At 44.4% G+C, this 19,053-nt stretch overlaps 2 protein-coding genes across 3 annotated transcripts; one reads left to right on the top strand and one right to left on the bottom strand.

Annotated features, from left to right (window-relative positions):
* Positions 1-8,541: 8,541 nt before the first annotated feature.
* MRPS14 (mitochondrial ribosomal protein S14) lies at positions 8,542-12,092 on the top strand. Its single transcript, XM_054384071.1, has 3 exons — positions 8,542-8,587; positions 9,399-9,557; positions 11,629-12,092. The coding sequence occupies exons 1-3, from the start codon at positions 8,543-8,545 to the stop codon at positions 11,809-11,811; spliced, it is 387 nt and encodes a 128-aa protein (XP_054240046.1). The 5' UTR covers position 8,542; the 3' UTR covers positions 11,812-12,092.
* A 1-nt stretch (position 12,093) lies between these two features.
* On the bottom strand, positions 12,094-18,699 carry CACYBP (calcyclin binding protein). Of its 2 annotated transcripts, XM_054384070.1 has the most exons (6): positions 18,639-18,699; positions 17,793-17,985; positions 17,005-17,101; positions 16,339-16,438; positions 14,985-15,079; positions 12,094-13,503 (listed from the first exon to the last, which is right to left on the bottom strand). In XM_054384070.1, the coding sequence occupies exons 1-6, from the start codon at positions 18,657-18,659 to the stop codon at positions 13,344-13,346; spliced, it is 666 nt and encodes a 221-aa protein (XP_054240045.1). In that variant the 5' UTR covers positions 18,660-18,699; the 3' UTR covers positions 12,094-13,343. The 2 variants fall into 2 exon arrangements, with proteins under 2 accessions (XP_054240045.1, XP_054240044.1); XM_054384069.1 differs by lacking the exon at positions 18,639-18,699 and having other exon boundaries at positions 17,793-18,012.
* Positions 18,700-19,053: the final 354 nt, after the last annotated feature.

Raw genomic sequence — 19,053 nt, 5'->3', positions numbered from 1 at the left:
CCTTATACTGAAGAATGTCTTCCTAACATCCAGTCTAAAACTACTCTCCCTCAGCTTAAAACCATCCCCCCTTGTCCTGCTGCTAAACATCCTTATGAAAAGTCCCTCTCCAGCCTTCTTGTAGGATCCCTTCAGGTATTAGATAGCAGCTTTACAGTCCCCCTGGAGTCTTTTCCAGGCTGAACAACCCCAGTTCCCTCAGCTTATCCTCATAGCAGAGGTGTTCCAGCCCTTGGATCATCTTTGTGGCCCTCCTTTGGACTTGCTCCAACAGCTCTGTGCCCCTCTTATAATGGGGACACCAGAACTGGACACAGTATTCAAAGTGGAGTCTCACAAGAGCACAGTAAAGGGACAGAATCACCCCTCTTGACTTGCTGGCAATATTCCTCTTGATGCAGCCTAGGATACAATTTGTTTTCTGGGCTGCATGAGTGCACTGCCAGCTGATGGTGAGCTTCTCCATCAATCAGCACCTCCAGATCTCTTTCTTTAGAGCTACTCTCAACCCACTTTGCACCCAGCCTGGATTTGTGACTACAATTGGCCCAGCCCAGAGGCAAGACCTTGCACTTTGACTTGTTGAACCTCATGCAGTTTGCACTGGCCCACTCCTCCAGCCTGTCAAGATCCTTCTCCATGGTATCCCTTCCCTCACACCAGTCCACACAGCTTGGTGTCATTGGCAAACCTGCATTACAATCACATTTCTGAAAGTCCTGCAATCGTGAGTTATGATGAAAATAATTTCTGTGAAACACCCTCATATGTCCTAAACATCTGCCAAACTTTGGAGATACCCTAATATTAGACTCATGCCCTACACTGCTGGCAGTACAGCTATGGGAACATGTCCCTCATGCTCAAAACAGGAGGTTTTGGTTGCTACAAAGCAAACAAAAAACACCAACACTGGAAATACACATTATACCTGCCCATAGCTGTATTGCAGGCCACTCTAGTGCAGCTCTTTTCAAGCAACCCATCACACTAACATCAATCAACATAGAGTATGGATTTTAAGATTCAGTCTATAATTATCTTAAAATCATAGCCTCATTTTAGTTGGCAAGGATCTTTAAGATAATCAGTCCAACTATTACCTAATTCTGCCTAGTCTGGTGCCAAACCAGATGTGGTTCCTCAGCACCACATCTCTGCATCTTTTAAACACTTCCAGAGATGGGATTTAACCACCTCCCTGGTGAGTCTATTTGTGCCTTTGATAACTCTTTCATTTAAGAGGCTTCTAATACCCAACCTAAGCCTCCACCAGTGCAAACTGAGGCCATTTCCTGTCACTTGTTACTAGTGAGAGGAGACCAACACCCACACTGCTCTACCTCTTTTCAGGGAGTGTAGAGAGTGAGGAGGTCTCCCCTTGGCCTCCTTTTCTCCAGGCTGAACTTGTATGAGTAAGATTAAGGAATTACCACTGCTACTTATGTCCAAGTAGCACTTTCTTTGGCTGTTTTTTTTTTTTTTTACCTCCTTGTGGCACTTATCTACATTTAATATGAAGAGAAACTGGAGAAAGAAGAAATGTATGTTGCTCAGTAAGGACAGGGCTTTTTATCTCTCTCCCTCTCCCGAGGTTTTGCAGATAACTCTTTTGTGGCCAAATAAGCAGCATTCCCATCCTGATGCAGCTACTATTCTCTTTACCCATACTCCTCTCCCTCAAAGGGCCACAAAAACCAACCATACCTTTATTTTTCTAATGTGCAGACTTTTGAAACAATTCAAGTTATGAGAGATTGCTCCAAAGCTCTGAACAAATTTAATGTCTAAATTTTACAGTTTCTCATTACAGCCCCTTTCAAGAAACCACAAAAGCTTTGGTTTGTGGAGTTTATGTCCAAATCCCTGGAAATGAGACCCCTAAACAATCTCACCACCCCAAACAGAGAGACACAAAATCCCTTCACTCAGCACCAAGTGCTGAATAGCATTCTGGGTTGTAACATGATGTCATTTCTAATGAGGGCTTCACAGGACCCACAAACTAATCTCAGATTCTCCTGGGCTTAGAGATCATTCAGGAGGAAAAAGCCCTGCACATAAGCACTTCTGTCAAGCATAATGAAAGAGGGCAGCTTTTTTTTGGCTTCCTTGTCATGTAATAAAGATATTTCCCCCTGCTATTAAAAAGAGTGAGTTTAGCTGATTCTTCATGGAGAATATAATGTCATACTGGCAATAAGAGCAGATTAGGGGAAGGACTCATTTAGGAAAGAATGCCTAAATCAGATCTATTAGGCACAGAATATTCTCCAGGGAGGGAGTAAGTCCTGCTTACCCCTTTCCAACCTTTGTAGAGGAAAGCATGGGATGATCAAAGTCATAGAGAACCTATAGTATTTATGTGAAAGACTACAATGATCTAACTCTGCAAGTCTTTTACCCTCCTACAGGTCAGCGTGTGCAGATCTGACGTACAGACCTTCACAGGTCTAGCACCCAGTCAGCCATAGGAGATGCATGACTGGAAGCTGCTTCAATCAAGGCAAGAGATGCTAAAGACATGGGTGCAGGTACCAAGCAGTGTTCCACCCAGAAGATGTTAGTGAGCGAGACCTGTACTCACAAAAAAAAAAAAAAAAAAAGGCAGGTCTAGGGCATCTCCAGGTTTGTAGACAAGGAAGAGAGAGAGCATTAAAAGATCAAATACTGAGAAACGAGGCAGAGTGGACTACATACATATCCAAGCAGCAAAAGTTATACAACAGAGTACTAGAAGAAACACACACTAAAGTTGAAGAAAAATAGCCAAAAAGGAGAGGCAGTGAAAGGAGCCACAGGCTGAAACCAAAACAGTACCAAGGGAGAGTCCACTGGCACAGATTGCCCAGAGAGGTGGTAGAAGCCCCATCCCTGGAAACGTCCCGATTCAGGTTGTTTGGGTCTCTGAGCAACTTGAGCTAGTTGAAGATATCCCTGCTGACTGCAGGATGGTTGGACTAAAGGAGCTTAAAGGTCCTTTCCAACCCAAAATATGCTATGATTTTACATACAGTGTGATATTTTGAACTAGAGAAGGTACCGTTTGGGCTCAGGAGACATGAGAATTACCAGTGACCAATAATCAGCATGTGCTCTGCCTCTAAATGGACATTGACCATAGAACATCACCCTGTTTAAAGCATGGAGAAGACCATGTAGGAGCCAGGGAGTGCTGAGCAGAGCGGAGAGAAGCAAAAGCTCCTGCAGAATCACATAGCAAAGCAGATGTAGTAGCACAGATGATAAACCAGCTCATTTCTGAGTAAGTTGGGATACAGCCACACTCCTCGCAATAAAAAAATGGCACAAGTCAGTAACACCAAAGAGCAGAACTCACATCATCAGGGGCTACTGCTTTTTGTTGTCAGCCTGGCAAAAATGAAGGGAGAGTCAAAACCTGCACAAAATGGCAGCACTACTACTCACATGCTAGGAAGTCTAGCCCATTTTCCTTCTGCTTTATGTATTTTTCTCAGTGAAGCATTCAGCTGAGACAAGCTACTAATTTTACAGACTTTCCATAAGTATTAGGTAGTTTAACCAATTGGACTATTTGCCCTTATTTCCTGTGGTGAAACCATACTACTGTTCCAAACCTCATCAGCTTTAGAATGTTCCCTTTTCTCTGGCATTGGTCATAGAAGTCATTTGATGCAACTGCTGTGACAAACTATCCAGCATTCTGGTTTCAATGGTATGCAATTCATGTGTAACATTACAATTATTCAATCAATTAACAGTTCCAATGCAAACAATTAATGGTTGCAACCAATGCAACCAATGACTCACAACAACAACAACAAAAAATGCAACCACTAATTTAAGCGAAGTTGTTTCTTTTGTAATCATCTCCCTTGTTTTTTCACTTTCAGACTGAACAAACCCTACCTAACACTACAGAAGTTTGGATGATTTGAAATAATGAACAGAAAAACAGAGCTGTGATCAGCCAGGTAGACACCGTGCTCCTAGATTCATCCTTATATTTACCTTTTCCTTCATGATAATTTTTCTGCCATGTCTGATAAGCAAGATTTATTAACTGTTCATGCATGAATTAGAAGTTGCTTCTGAAATCCTATACAGTCATTAGAAAGTACAGAGAGGCTTAATAGTATTTGCATGTTTGCTAGTTAGTATAAATATGCATTTTGTAACGCATTACCTAGCTCCTTTCTGCTAAAACACAAACTTCCAGCTTAAATCAGTCTTCACTGAAGCAAAGTTTTCTTCTGTTGCCTGCATAGCTCAAAAAATTTGTGACTCCTGTATGCGATCAATTTTACTTAGCAGGTGAAAGATCTTTTTTATTATAAACAGTATAATCAAAAAGTATTTTTATTGTGGAAAAAGTGATTATTTCATTTTATATGGTGAAGAACTTCCACCAGCGAGTCTGTGAAAAGCTGCACAGGAAGATTTTTTTTTATAAGAAGATACCAAATGATTGCTGAGAGGGTTTGTTGCAATTATAAATGTGTGTGTAATCAAATACCAGCACATTCTCATGAGAAAAGGAAAAGCTTTTACAGCAACTGCCACACAGAAATTAGAGCCTAAAATGGGGATTACTAGGAACAAGCAGTCTAAAACAACATCCCTCTAGGTTAAACCATAGCTCTATTACAGCCAAAGACAAAAGTCCTCCTTACTTTATAGCAGATATGAGGAGACAACCTGGGAAAGCTTAAGCCTTTCAAACTGGAGTGTCATTAAATACTACTATACATTTTGCAAAAGTAATACAATATCCATAATACAATATTATTGATGTTTGTATAAGGCTTTCAAAGCCCTGGAGGGCATCTGCTATAGGAAGTCAGAGAAAAACTGGCTGGGATTTTCATTCAGAGCAAACAGGAATCTCAAAGGAAATAAAAATACTTTTCTCTTACCTTTCAAGTACTTTCAGCTACCTGGTTCAGAGCCCTTCTGACACAACCACCACTTAGCAAGGTAAATTGAGCAAGCTGAAAGACCACCAAAATCCTCTCCTCTTCCCACTCCAGCTGCCTACCGGTAGTAGTCCCTGCAGTGAATTTAAGTCCTTGTGGACCAGATGAAAAGAACCAATAGAGGCCTTGGGGTGTTTCCCTCCCACAAACCACCTAAGGAGCCTGATGAGTTTGGGAGCAATACCCCTACTCAGTATGTCTTGCACACCAGCAGAACAAACCATTTCCTATGCTTTACTTGCAGTTAAAAGCCAGAAAGCCTTTCCAGCCCTGTAAACTTGGCAGCAAACATCCCAGAATTATCATCGAGGAACACGTATTGACAAGCACATGTGTAATGATTTCACAATGATGTGAAATTCAGGTGGAGTAAGACAGAAAGGAAAACACCTTTTAAGACCAGCAATGGTTAAACACAACCCTGCATAACACTTAGAACATAAAGCAAATTACGTGCTGTAGGCATCATTAAGGTAACCACAAAATTATTTTAACCACGTGCATTACTGAGCCCAGTTTTTAGCTGGCAAACTGTCCCAGATTCTGGCCAGTTGCTTTGCTTTACCACAACCAGAAGCTGTGCTGAGGGAGCTGAAGTCCTGAAGGACTAACATAGATCATTAGCCTTTGCCAGTCTCAGTCAAGTGAAGTTGAATACAGTGTGCTTACTGCACTGAACACTCCTAACTCCCACCACAGCACTGCATTTTCTTTCTCAGTTTGCATTTTTTAAAGCTGTAAGCCCCAAAGACCCCATCCTGGGCAACTATGTTAGAAAAACTGAAAGATAATGCTGCAAGGCAATGTACAGGGTCCCACCTCCACAGCTGGGAAAGTGCTGGTTACACAGGTGATGCTGCTGAGTGAGGGAGGGTTTCAGCCCTGCCTGAAGCAATAGTTCTCCTTCCCACACTCACTGGTTGCTCATTCATCTGGACCATCTAACAAACAAGGAGAGACCAGGAGGAAGTGGAAAAAAATATTGTAGAAATAAATATATGCTCTCTGTGATGGTTTGAAACTGTCTTTTTAATTTTTCCTTGCAAAGTTCAGAACAGAGAAAGTGAAAGAGTGTAAATAAGTCACTATTGGGTGTAAGAAAGCAAAATACTGATTGTTCTAAACACTTTCATTGGATAGATAGAAATGTTTAAGAACTATTACCCAAAACAAAGTGGGGCACTCTGCACATTCTGCATTCTGCAGTTGGGGCAGTTGCTGGGCTGTCTGGATGCTGTTTTATTCTTCTTCTCTTCTGGCTGAAGATAACACACACTGACCTTGGCAGCTAAGTTAACAACTTTCTGTTCTAACTAACTCTGCTTTCTGTCCAAGGGGAGTCTGGGGGGGAAGCTCCTGGGAGAGGGAGGCCCCTTTGGGAAGGGTCCCCTTTGGGGGGAAGCAAAGGGAGATTGGTTGTGCTTTTCTGTGGATTGTATATATTTGTAAATGTTGTGAATTTTGTATATTTGTACATATTCATTGCATTTCATCGTAGATTGTAGACTCTGCTTGTAAATACAGCTTTCATTTGCTTCCAGACTGGGCTAGCCTGGTTATTGTCGGTGGGGGGGGGGGAATTTCAGCTCACACTGACACACTCTCACATCCAAATCCCTTTCTATCACCTCTAGCTCCCTACTTAATTTGCTCTGCTGATATACAGACAGCTTTCATGAACTGGAAAGATGAAAAAACAGCAAGTTACCAGCAATAACACCAGGGAACAAAGCTTGAAATTGTCTCCTCGCTAACACCAGAAGCCTCCTTCCAGACCAGTCTTGCATCAGCACACCACATCACTGGGAAGCACGGTCATGGACACCACGAGTTTTGAACAGGATGCTCACAGAAGGGTTACAGGTTGTGCAGGCTGATCCCATTCTGCTGCTGCAGTTTCCCTCTACAAACAGACCACCTCACAGGTTTAAGTGATAAGCGTCTCACCTCTCTGCCTCAGGATACCCATGTAAAGCAAAAAGAATTGAAAACAGCTGTCCATTTATGCCAGTTTCATGCTCTGTGTAATAGGTATTAGTGGTTTCATCTTGGCACATCCACAAGACAAAAGCCTTCAGAGCAGTTAACACGTGGGCAGCCAGAACCTCAACAGAATTAAGGGGGCCTACAAAAAAGCCGATGAAGGATTTTTTAGGATGTTTTGTAGTGACAGGGATAGGGGGAATGGAGCAAAACTAGAAGTGGGTAGATTCAGATTGGATGTTAGGAAAAGGTTCTTCACCATGAGGGTGGTGAGACACTGTAACAGCTTGCCCAGAGAGGTGGTAGAAGCCCCATCCCTAGAGGTTTTTACAGACAGGCTGGAAGGGGCTCTGGGCAAATTGATCTAGTGTGAGGTGTCCCTGCTCATGGCAGGGAGGTTGGAACTGGATGATCTTTGAGGTCCTTTCCAACCCTCACAATTCTGTGACTCTTATGAATTAATCACTTAATCAGCACCAAAAATTATTTCTTTCAACTCATCACCATCAGCCTAGGTGGGTAAGTTAACTGTGGAAGCTGTGGTTGCCAACTTCAACGTGGATAACAAAAACAATGCCAAGTCACCACTAAACCATGTCCCCCAGCACTGCATCTAAAAGGCTATTAATCCCTCCAGGGATGGGGACACTAGCATTGCCCTGGGCAGCCAGTTCCAGGGCTTGACAACCCCTTTGGGGAAGAAATTGTTCCTAATGTCCACCCTAAACCTCCCCTCGTGCAACTCAAGGCTGTTTTCTCTTACCTATTGATTGCGACTTGGAAGAAGCCCACAAAGCCCCACCCGGCTCCAACCCCCTTTCAGGGAGTTGTAGAGAGAAGGTTTCCCCTCAGCCTTCTTTTCTTCAGGCTGAACAACCCCAGTTCCCTCATGACAAACTGTAAGAGAGTCTAGGTCCTCCTACACGATTTTTTTGGATGTGGCTAACAAGCTGATACAAACAGAAAATTTAATCAAAATTATTAATTCAACATCAAGAACTTAATGGATGTTCTCCCTGAAATCAGGGCATAGACTTATGCACTGCGTCAGTGAACTGTCAGACAGCAGAACAGGGCAGCTTCTCTCACCAAACACCAAGGCAGCTTGGTGAGATCTTTTCCAAACACCAATTCTGAGATTCTATGCTTTACGAAAGCAGTTGGCAGACCACCGAGTACAAGCAACGATAGGCGCACAGCACAAACGTGCTTTTCTGGACCCTGCAACGCGGTGTGATGCTTCTGCATTGCCTTTTCCTTGCTGGGACTCTTTCCCCTGACATTTTCACAGACTTTTCCCCTCCAACCGGGGCTCCTTTCGGTCCACCCAGAGCCAGAGCTGGAAGTTTCTCTGGAAGTTGCCAGCTCCCCCTGACGGCGGGCAGCGCCAGCAAGGCTGGCAGCACCACCGGGCTATACAGCACCGCTCTCTGCAGCGGTTTACTTTCTTTTCAACCGCAGAGGCACTGACAAACAGTTTAACGGCAGGAAGGGAGATGAGACCAGCAAAGCCCTGCCCAGGACCCGCACCCCTGCGGTCACTCCCAGCCTTCCCGCCAGGCTCCGGCGCATGCGCGGCTCCGCCGCTCCGCACCGACGAGATGGCGGCCGTCGCTTTGGGCTGGGCGCTGCGGGCCGCTCAGCAGGTCAGCCTGGCTTCTTCCCTACTATGTTCTCCTTCGGGGCCGTGTCCCGCTCGGCTGAGGAGCCGAGGAGTGAGCAAGGCCCGGCGACGGGGCTTTGAGCCTTATCAGGCCGCGGGGAGCGGACCGGCGCGGTGCTCGGCTCTGCCTAAGGGCAGACGTGCCTTGAGCCTCGGTGGTAGGACGGGTGCGGGTGTAGCTTCCGGTTATTTGCGGCTGCGGTGTCGTAAAGGGCTCGCTGGCTTGTGTGGATTAATCTGGGTCACACCGTAGGTTTCTCGAGCAGGAGCTGCGCTGCGAAGGGCCTGGAGGAAAAGTTCTATGAGGAGCGGCTGCGGGAACTAGAGAAATAGAGGATGAGGGGGAGACCTTCTTGCAGTTACCTGAAAGGAGGTTGTAGTGAGGTGGAGGTCGGTCTCCTCTCCCTAGTATCAAGTGATAGAACAAGAGTAAATTGCTCCAAATTACACCAGGGGAGGTTTAGGTTGGATGTTAGGAAAGATGACTGAAAGAATGGTCAGGCATCGGAACAGGCTGCCCGGGAAAGTGGTAGAGTCATTCCTGGAGGTGTTCAATAAATGTGTGGACATGGCACTTGGGGACATGGTTTAATGGCTGTTGTGGTGCCAGACTGATGGTTGGACTCGATAATTTTGGAGATCTTTACCAACCAAAACAATTCTATGAGTCTATGAAGTAATTCGGAAAAGTCTGATGAGACCATTACAGAAGTAATTCATGCTTGATCTTGTCTATACTTGGGCAAACTGTAGGTGCAACAAGTGGGTATTATAAACTTAATTGTTTTATTCAGATTCTTCCCTCACCTTACACAAGGCAAGTGCGGGGCCACTATGTGGACTGGAGGATGCTGCGGGATGTCAAGAGAAGGAAGCTGGCATATGAGTATGCAGACGAGAGGCTGCGGATCAACGCCATCCGGAAGAACACCATCCTTCCCAAGGAGCTCCAGGTACTGGCCAGGCACCCTGCAGTGGTGACTCAGACAGGAGTCCACACCTGGCTTTTACCACTGTCATAGGTGGTGGGCTACAGTGGCTGCTTTATATGTCCAAATGGCCATGCCAGGTTATAAGTGCTTGCATTTCCCTGAACTCATGAGCACAGAATCTTGTACTGTGTGGTTACTGCTAGCCCCCTGGTATCTTCAGAGCCTCTGCCTTCTAGGAGTGTTTACAGTAGTGTATTCACTCAACTAGAGGTTGCTGTGTTGGGTTCTGTGATACTTAAACCAGTGCTATTCACGTAAGCAGTATATGTAACACTGCATATGATGAGCTCTCCTTTTGACCTCTCACAGCTGTCACTAACAAACTCAGAAAGCTACTTTCCTTATTTCTGATGATATGGAATATTGTATGGTTACTTTTATAGTTTCCTCAATAAACTTCAGAATTTTTTGCTTAAAAAACCTGGGAGCTTGACCCAGCATAACTCAACAACTTATTCAGTTACAAATGCATAATTTTACTACTTTCCTGAGCTATACAAGCATAGAAAAGCTGCATCAGGTATGGGTCTTAGATCTGTTCTTAAAAATCCACATAGTCACTTCATGCTGTCACCCTTCCTTTTTATGCATTAAAAACATTTGCATGTATCAGAAATGCTCCTGTACCTATTTGATTTAGCCATACCTAGTTGTGGTGAGATTTTTTCATGCTTAAACATCCTGTGAGAGAAAGTGTATGAATCTGCTTTTTTATGTTGCCTTTACTATTCTCTTGGCAAGTCTAGTCTGTGTCAGATGTCCTTACAAGACAAAACAAAGAAACAACACGGAAGAAGAACAACAAAAAAAGGCTGCAACTGGCCTTGCTTTTGATACTCCTCAGCTGCTTTCATAACCTATTTAAGTGACTAAGTCATAGCAACAATCAGAATGAAGAAAAATACTCCAGGAAAATAATTTTATCCTTCCCTAGAAAATGTTATTTGGGCTCCAAGTTTAAAGTGAAAAGCAGAGGCTACTTTCTCAGTAACATTCTAGGAATTAGGTGGGTCACAAAAATTCTGCAAGTGTTTGCCTGTATTAAGTAGAGTATAGGCAGAGCTATAGACGCACAAGATGCACAACTGGACAAACACACTGTCTGAAACATATTCTGAAGACAAGAAGTCCTACTGACCTTGCTGTTACTGTAGTTGAAAGTCACGTTGCTGCTGCCTTCCTTTGAAGTCAAACACCCCTTCAGAAGGTGCTTTGCAGCACTCTGGCAACATAGTTTTTGTGCAGGTCTTCTTTTACCTCCAGCTGTGACTTTGAGCTGTGACTCAACGCAGGATTCTTTGAGCCCCTCCATCCTTCAGAAAACAGCATACTAAGAATGCTGCAGTTAGGGATGCTTACCTAGACTCTTCCTTTGGGCTGCATTTCCTTGCTGACCCAACTTGTTCTTCTGACATTTCAATTGCTGCTACCTGATGCTCCCTGAAAACAGTTGAGCTCCCTTTTTCTACATAGACCTTCCTTAAGCCTTCTCATTCAGAGACACTTTGTCATCCTTGTGCTGTAATTCCTTCTGAGGTATACCATATGAAATGCCTTTTAGTGACAAAGCTGTTACCTGGGAACATAGATTTAAGTTCAGCTTGTCTTCAAGAATTAGCCCACACTGCAACAAGGAGAAAGATTAATGGATTTTGACTAACTATAATTAATGGCTTGAGGTTATTTAGCCTGTAATATGCTTAAATTTCGTGTCTCTTAAAGGACTAACCCATTCTGCTCCCACAGACAGAGAAGCAGATTTTGACTTTCTAACTAGAGTTACTGGCTTGAGATTGTTCAGTCTGTGTAATAAGGTTAAGTTTGGGGTCTCTCTGTTAGGATGCCCAGAAAGAGTCAAGTGAGGAAGATGAGCAGAAGTTCACCCTATGAAGTAGCAAAGCATACTAGTGAGATGGTAGAGAAGCTTGTGGTAGTACCTACTCTACAGGTAGACTGTATGGTCTGGCAATAACCCCCCTCAAAATCCTGGGGAACCCAGATCAACTCATATTTATCTGGTCTTCTGTTTCAGGAAGTGGCTGATAAGGAGATCGCTGCCTTGCCCCGGGACAGCTGCCCTGTGAGGATCCGGAATCGATGTGTCCTGACTTCCCGCCCACGCGGGGTGAGGCGGCGTTGGAGGCTCAGCAGAATCGTTTTCCGCCATTTTGCTGACCATGCTCAGATGTCTGGGATACAGAGGGCGATGTGGTAGATCCGCATTCAGGTAGAAAACACAAACCAGGTCCCCTTTGTGTGTTTGAGTAATTAAAGCAAGGTTCCTGTCTGTGAGTTTTGCATCAGTATCAGACCAACAAGGGAAGGGTAAGAATCCTTGCTGATTCATCAGACTAGCTTTCTGGATTGTGATTGGTGTCACTGAGAAGCAGCAGCATAATTGCACTAAAGTGATCTGTATGAGAGGCAGCTTCATTTTGAGGTGATCTGGGCAGCATGAGAAATAAAGACATACAGCACAAGGCTTGTTAGAGCATTTTTTTTGCCACCATATGGTAAGTTCACTGTGGTCACTGGGGTAAAAAGCATAAATGTACAACGGGGCAAAGTGGGTCTCCTGCCATGAACAAGGGTGAGCATGAAGTGAGAATAAAACATGGCCTCAAGTTTAGACACTTGCTATACAAAATTAATGCATTTATAGTAACAAGCAAAGTGGAGAGAGGACCTATGAGAAACTACAGCGTGCTAGTCATTTCTCTCCTGTAGTGCAGTGCTTAGTCCAATGCTCTAAGGTTAACAAGTCCTAGCCCAGACTATACCAAGAGAGTAAATGGCTTCCTTAATTTGTAAGGTAACATCAAACAACTCTGTCCTTGGGAGACACAAGAAGGAAGAAGTAAACAGTAACACGCTTGCTGCTAAGCTCATGTTTGCCCTCTTCTTCAAAGCAGGGCACCCAAGGGGGAATGGCTGCTCCATCCCTGCCCTAGCAGTGGGTCTGAAAGCCTGCAATAAACAGACCAAGTAATGGAAGCCACACAGGCAGCAAACAGCAACCCATCACTCCCAGCAGAGTGAATTTTGGAGTATATGCTGTCTCAATACACTTTCTGCTCTTAGTGTGAAACTCTTGCTAGGAAGAAGTAGTTTGTCTTTTCATACACTGTTAGAGCCAGGGTAAACTGACTGTCCCCCTGTGACATGCCACCTCAAAGACACCCCAAAGGAGGTCACAGCATGGGCACTAAAGATATGTTTTTAAAATCTGTAAGAGGTTAAACATCCAGTAATTAATTTTAATACCATGGGATTAACACCATACTCTTTCTGCTCAACTCAATCTCAAGCGCATGAGATAGTGGTTCTGCTTTCTTCAGCATTTCTCTGTGACATGCTTTAACCCTGCTTTCCCACATCAAATTAAAAAACACATCCCACACAATGAGCATGACATCAGCCCCAGCAACCAGTTGAATACAGTTGTCCCTTGAAACAGAGAAGCCTTGACCCCTCCTGGTTTGGGATTCCTTTTCTTTTACATTGTTCTCAGTTTCAACTCATCTGACATGCTTTTTCAGGAAGGATATACCTATGCTCCACTCTTCAGGAAATGGTGAGCCACTTAACTGAAGGAAATGCTTTATAAGCTATTTTATTTAAATACTTTCTCCAACCTGAAATGGAAAATGACTGTCTTTGCTTGGAAGAAGGTTGTGTAAACAATGATCCTTGCAGCAGAGCATGTCTCACATGGAAGATCAGTATTAAGGCGGCATTTAAGTACTTTTAAATATCCATTGGTATGTCCCCTTTAAATTGCTTTTCTCTGCTTTCAACCCATGCCTTGTTGATGGTGCGCTTTATTTCATCGTCCCCTTCTGCATACATCTTCTTTAAAAGGTTCATAAGCCCCTCACTAGGATCTGAGGTGTCATAGGAAGCCTTCCTGCAAGATGGATACATAGAAGGTAGATCAGGTATATCCAGCAATTTGGAGGAAGAAGGGGAAAGAAAAAAACCGAACACTAATTGTGTTACCTAGCAGTCTCAGTCAGCTTCGGAGTAGAGACAATCCTAGAGTACCCTTAAACTAGGTGCAATTTGAGTAGCACACCTAGAGCTGTCCCACTAAGGATAATGGGAAGCATTCTGCACTAAACAATGCCCTGGAAGCACCACCCAAAATCTATTTTAGGAAGCAAGAGTGTAATAGAAAGTACACAGAATATGCCAGTATCTGTCTATTCTGTTACAAGTGAATAAAAATAGAAAAAACGGTCACACTGAGCTCTCTGAAGTGGCTACATTCACAACCCAAAAGGCATTTTCTGCTTCCCATTTTTCTGAGTATCTCCCAAAGTTTAGAAACTCATTTTTAACACCTTGCATTTCAAAGCAGCATTCTCAGTTGAAGAGCCAGCTGACAAACAACAAAACCCACATGGTAAGTGCCTGGGTATGACACACCCCAAATCACCAGACTACACAATTCCCTCTCTATCAAAACTGCCTCTCTTCTGCTTCTAAAATCCTTTAGGTAGTTCCTGGTAAAGCTGTGGGTTATCTGAAAAACTAGATCAACACAGATCAGCAGAGGGAGCAAGATCCCCAAGCATGAGGCACCACTCTCAGGCCCCAGCATGAGATGTATCTCTGAAGTGTCTCATTTTGTCATACTGGTTATTAGTTAGTTGGGACTAATCAGTTTTAGCAAGTCATCTGATAAACAAAGGAATAGCTGTTAGCAGGTGTAGCACTTGAGAAAAATCAGTAGTGCCATGCTTAGAGGTGGGTAGGCACCACCTCTTCTGGATAAAAACGTGTGCACTGTAAAGGTTCCTGCTGTAATTTACCACCCTCACATGTCCAGTGCCTCAGCTGCTTGCAGGATTGCTCCCAAGCACCTGAAGGGATACAAATTAGCTCAAGACTTTGTATAATGATCTAGATAAGCAAAGACCTGTTTTGCCCTAAGGATACTGGGATTTTTGCACAGATGCTTCACACACAGCTGACAAAAAAATGTCAGCAGCATAACTGTAAGGCATCAATACATATTTCTATATAAAATAACCTATAAAAAGTCAACTTCCTTAGAGCAGTTTTTGCAGTGAATGCAGCCATCAAAATAGAAATTAATTTCTAATTGGCTTGGCACTGTCACAGCAGGTCTTTATCATATTTCCTAAGACGCAGCCTTCAGCAGCAGCAAGCAAACAGTAGAAGAGTGGCAGACATCTCCTCCACTGCCAGCCCTACTAGCACCAAAAAAAATCCCAACCTTGTGATTCCCAAACCTCTAACAGGCTTGTCCCCCAGAATAGCAACCCACAGTCAGCACACTATGGAGCTGCCTTCCTGGCAGTCTTAACACAATGTGGAGAACAAGGAATGGAAAATGAGACGGAGAACCGAACAGACACTTACTCTTTCTCTTTGCTTTCTTTTTCCACTTGAGTGAGACAGTCCCATTTTTCCTCCCGCTTCTTCCTGCACATCACAAGGATCATGTCTGTCTTTATCTGTATGGAGAACAGCAAGGCATGTATTTAAATGCTTCACAAAGGGATGCTAGTCACAGCCACAATGAATACGGTCAGACAAGAACACAAACCTCTTCCTATACTCACAAATCCTCAGCTACAGGCTATTATGTAGCATATAGAAATTAACATACCTGAGCACAAAGTATTTATTAACCGCGCTGTGGACAACTTAAATGGTATGATTAACACAAAACTAGTACAGAACTGCAGTACCCATACAGCAGAACATACACTGCTGCAGAAACACCATTTGGTGATTCCCAGGATGCTACAAGCACTGTCAGGTACAGGATGACTGTATTTACTAGGCTTCTCCAAGAACACCACATTCAGGTAGAGGCTCTCCCAATTTAGTTATCCAAGAAAATTAAACTAGCTCTAGGGCATTGCTTAATTCTGCAGTATGTTTCCAAGTTACAAGCAAAGTCCTGTTTAATTGCAACCCTGACCTAAATTTTGCAAAGCACTGCTGCATGCTACAGCAGACCAGAGTCTGTTTGAGCTTTAGCTTAGCAAGTACATGACCACTGCTTGCTTTTACGCTGTGTGAAAAATCACCAGAGCGTCACCCTCATTTCAGTCGGTTTATTTTTACACTGTCCTAGTTTTAGTGCAATTTCCAATTGAACCATCATTTCTTCACATCTGATGTCACTAAGTGCAGTGCATGACTGCACAGAACACACACTTAAGTACCCAAGACATCACTAAGCCCAGAGCAGTGCTGTGAGTAGCGCAGTATGGATGCTACCACCAGCAGTAAAGTATTACTAGCACTCAATTCTGGAGCAACACACCCTTCTGAAGGCAAAGCAGGCTTCCGACTCTTGCCCTGGGTATTACGGTGATTTAACTTCCCAAGATTTTGGTCTGCTGACAAGTCTCTCAGGCTTTAAAACTGCAAAGAATTTTTCTCAGAGGTATTTAGAAGCACAAGGATGCTAAACGAGTGCTTAGTGGAATTTTCTGTTTAATTATTACCAAAATCCTGTCAGAGCTATAAAAAAAACCCCAAAAACCACAACAGACATGATCATGTGAAGCAGAAGCCCAAGGATTCCAGAGAATAATTCCATAGTTACGAGAATTACAGGTTCAAGAGTCATGTTCACAGTGAAGAGACTCTACAAATGGAAGGGACTGAAGATTAGCGCCAAGTCTCCTGACCTAGTCAGGCAATGACCATGGTAATTTGTGAGGGGCCTAAAGCTCTCTAACAGCTGAGGTGCACTGACCTTCCTAGAGCTGCCTTCCACAGAGATGGGTTTCATGAGGTTGTTAAAGGTCATGGTGTAGTTCTTCCCATTCAGATTCTTCACTAGCAGATCGAATGACCTGAAACCAGAAAATGGAGGAAGAAGGGCAAAAATAAATTTCAATTGTTTTAAGACCATTGTGCCTTGACACCAAAAACAATGTCTGAAACCCCTTTAGTAGGCATATTTCTTGGGAAGCATGTCAACAGCCTTGAAGTACTTTCTTCCCAAAGCCCTCAAATCCTTAGTATTAGAGGACTTAGAAGAACCTATCCAACAACAAACCAGGATCTCTTTCTACTTCACTATCTCCTACAACCTTGGAAAGGCAGATTTACTTAATGTACACTTCAGTTCTACCACCACCAGGAAACAGGGCTAACACTACACATCCTGTCAAGTGTGATGAGGTGCAACAAGCATTTGTGAAATGAAAACATCCTGATACTCTCTAAGAAGAGCTATATTTAAGGGTATGTATGAAGTGCTACTAAAAGCCACTATCACTGAAGTTTAATAAAAGAAAAAAGGGATTGTGAGGGAATAAGGGCTGATACAGAACAGAACTCAACACATTCCTGCATTTCCAAGAGTGTTTTTCACCCATGCTCTCCCCTGTGGTGTGGTGCAAGAAGATGAACTCACCTCTCTGTGAAATTCACCTGCACATTCTCAGACGGAAGCTTCTGGACTCCATTTAAAGAGATGTAAATCTTAATAAACTTATCTGACTGATCCCAACCTGCAAGTGAAAAGAAGAGATTAAGTTTTACCTTTCCTCCATAAACTTCACACATTCCATTCCAACTTCCCCTGTCAACTCCCCTAGGATTGACTAGGATCTCTGCCTTATTGAAACAATAGAAGATAAGGGAAAGACCTGAATGATTTAGGAATACTGTGAGAGCAAAAGGAGGTCCTCACACGTATCCCTGCTCCCTAATTCCTTCAACTTCTGAGAAAAAATGTGTATCAGTGCAGGTAAAAGGAGAGCAACTCTGTCTGTGCAGGGGGAATCAGAGGTAACTGCTTTTGCTGCAATTTCCTGGACCCACTTGTTCCCCTGCTCCCCATGCAACAAACATCTTGAGCAATTCCCTCTCCTTTCACCCTCATGGCCAGCAGACAAGGCACATCTCACCCTTTCATTCCTGCTAAGCACTAGGCAATGGAAAAATACTAGTTGGTACAGCAGGGATCATCAATGCCTCCCACCAGTACTGTCACCCAAACACAATTAATACATATTGTGGTTGGGACAGCACAGTAAGAACACAGTAGCTTTTAAAGTGATGTCTCCAGTATGAAATAAACACTTAAGAAGGCTTCTATTCTGTAATGCTAAATGGCAGCTGTAACTCACACTGAGGCCACCCTGCCTTCTCTTCAGAGAGATGACAGGGTCTGGTAAGCACTCAGAAAAGTAATCCTACCATAATTGTTTATTTTCACCGTGTACCCTCCCAGTGACAACTTTTCTTCCTCTGCCACATCTTTTGGCTTCGGTGGAGGCTGATTCTTGATTTCTATCTCTAGCTTGTGTTTCTCTGTCATCAGGACATCACGAACTCGCTTTCTCGTGGCTTTCGTAAGCAATTCTTTAACCTCTTCCAAATCTTTCTGTAACTGTTTCAAGAATACAAGACCACACATACGTGTTAAATACTTTATGCACACGTTTCACAGCTCTCTTCCAGTTATGACACTTCCACGTTTCCCATTTGTAGCAGTTTCAGGTTTATCAAGTCGGTACTTTCGTTTCCCCCTACACCCGCTGTGAAGCGTGACGCCATGCGTTCCTCACTCCCGAGACAGTATTATACCTTTTAACCAGCATACAGAAACACAGAACTGCTGAGGTTCAAGAGACCTTTAAGATCATGAAGCCAAATCGTTCGCCTAGAGCTCACAACACCACCACTACTGCTAAGCCAATATACTTCAAGCTTTAAGCTTTCATCTATTAAAGTACAAGGGAAAGCGATAAAAGCTCCACAACGGGCACGGCTCCTCCGGAGGCTGTGGATTAAGCTAAAAGCGCCCAGCACCACCTCTGGGAGACATCCCCAACAGCCCCCAGCCAACTACCAAGATGAAGGCTCCCGGCTGCCCCCCGGGCACGCAGGCTGCCCGGCCCCACACCTCCCAGCTGCGGCCAGGCCGCTGCCCCTCGCGCCACAAGGCCCAGTTGGGGCCGGGCCCGCGGGCCGCACTCCGTCCACCACTCAGACTCCGCGGGAGCAGAACGGGACGGGGGGTGTCAGATGAAGCCGCCTCACCTCTTCCCACGCTGAGGCCATGTCGCCCGGCGGCAGCGGCTCCCGCGGCCCCTCTGGAACCTTCCGGCCTCCCACCCCGCCCACACAACGTCAGAATGACGCGCGGCGCCGGCGCCGACACCACCCCTTCCGCTGAGGTAGCGGAACAAGGCCGACTAGGCCCTATCCACTGCCACTCACTGGCGGAGCCGCGACCAGGGGCAGGGCCACAAAGTTCCCGCCCTCGCGTGACTCCGGCGCGTGGCTTGAGCTGCCGCCCCGAGGGAGCGGCGCTCTGAGGCGGGCGTCCAGCCGCACCGCCGCAGTCTGCATTCTGTTGGCGGAGACTGGAAATTTTCTCTGCTTCTCTTGCACTTGTCCAAGACATGAAGTACGGTGAGGGGTTTCACACCATTATTTTATAATACATGAAGTA

The sequence above is a fragment of the Indicator indicator genome, chromosome 10, assembly GCF_027791375.1.
Source record: "Indicator indicator isolate 239-I01 chromosome 10, UM_Iind_1.1, whole genome shotgun sequence".
NCBI lineage: Eukaryota > Metazoa > Chordata > Aves > Piciformes > Indicatoridae > Indicator > Indicator indicator.
Note: the sequence above shows the minus strand (reverse complement) of the source record. Positions and strands in the feature narration are given on the sequence as shown.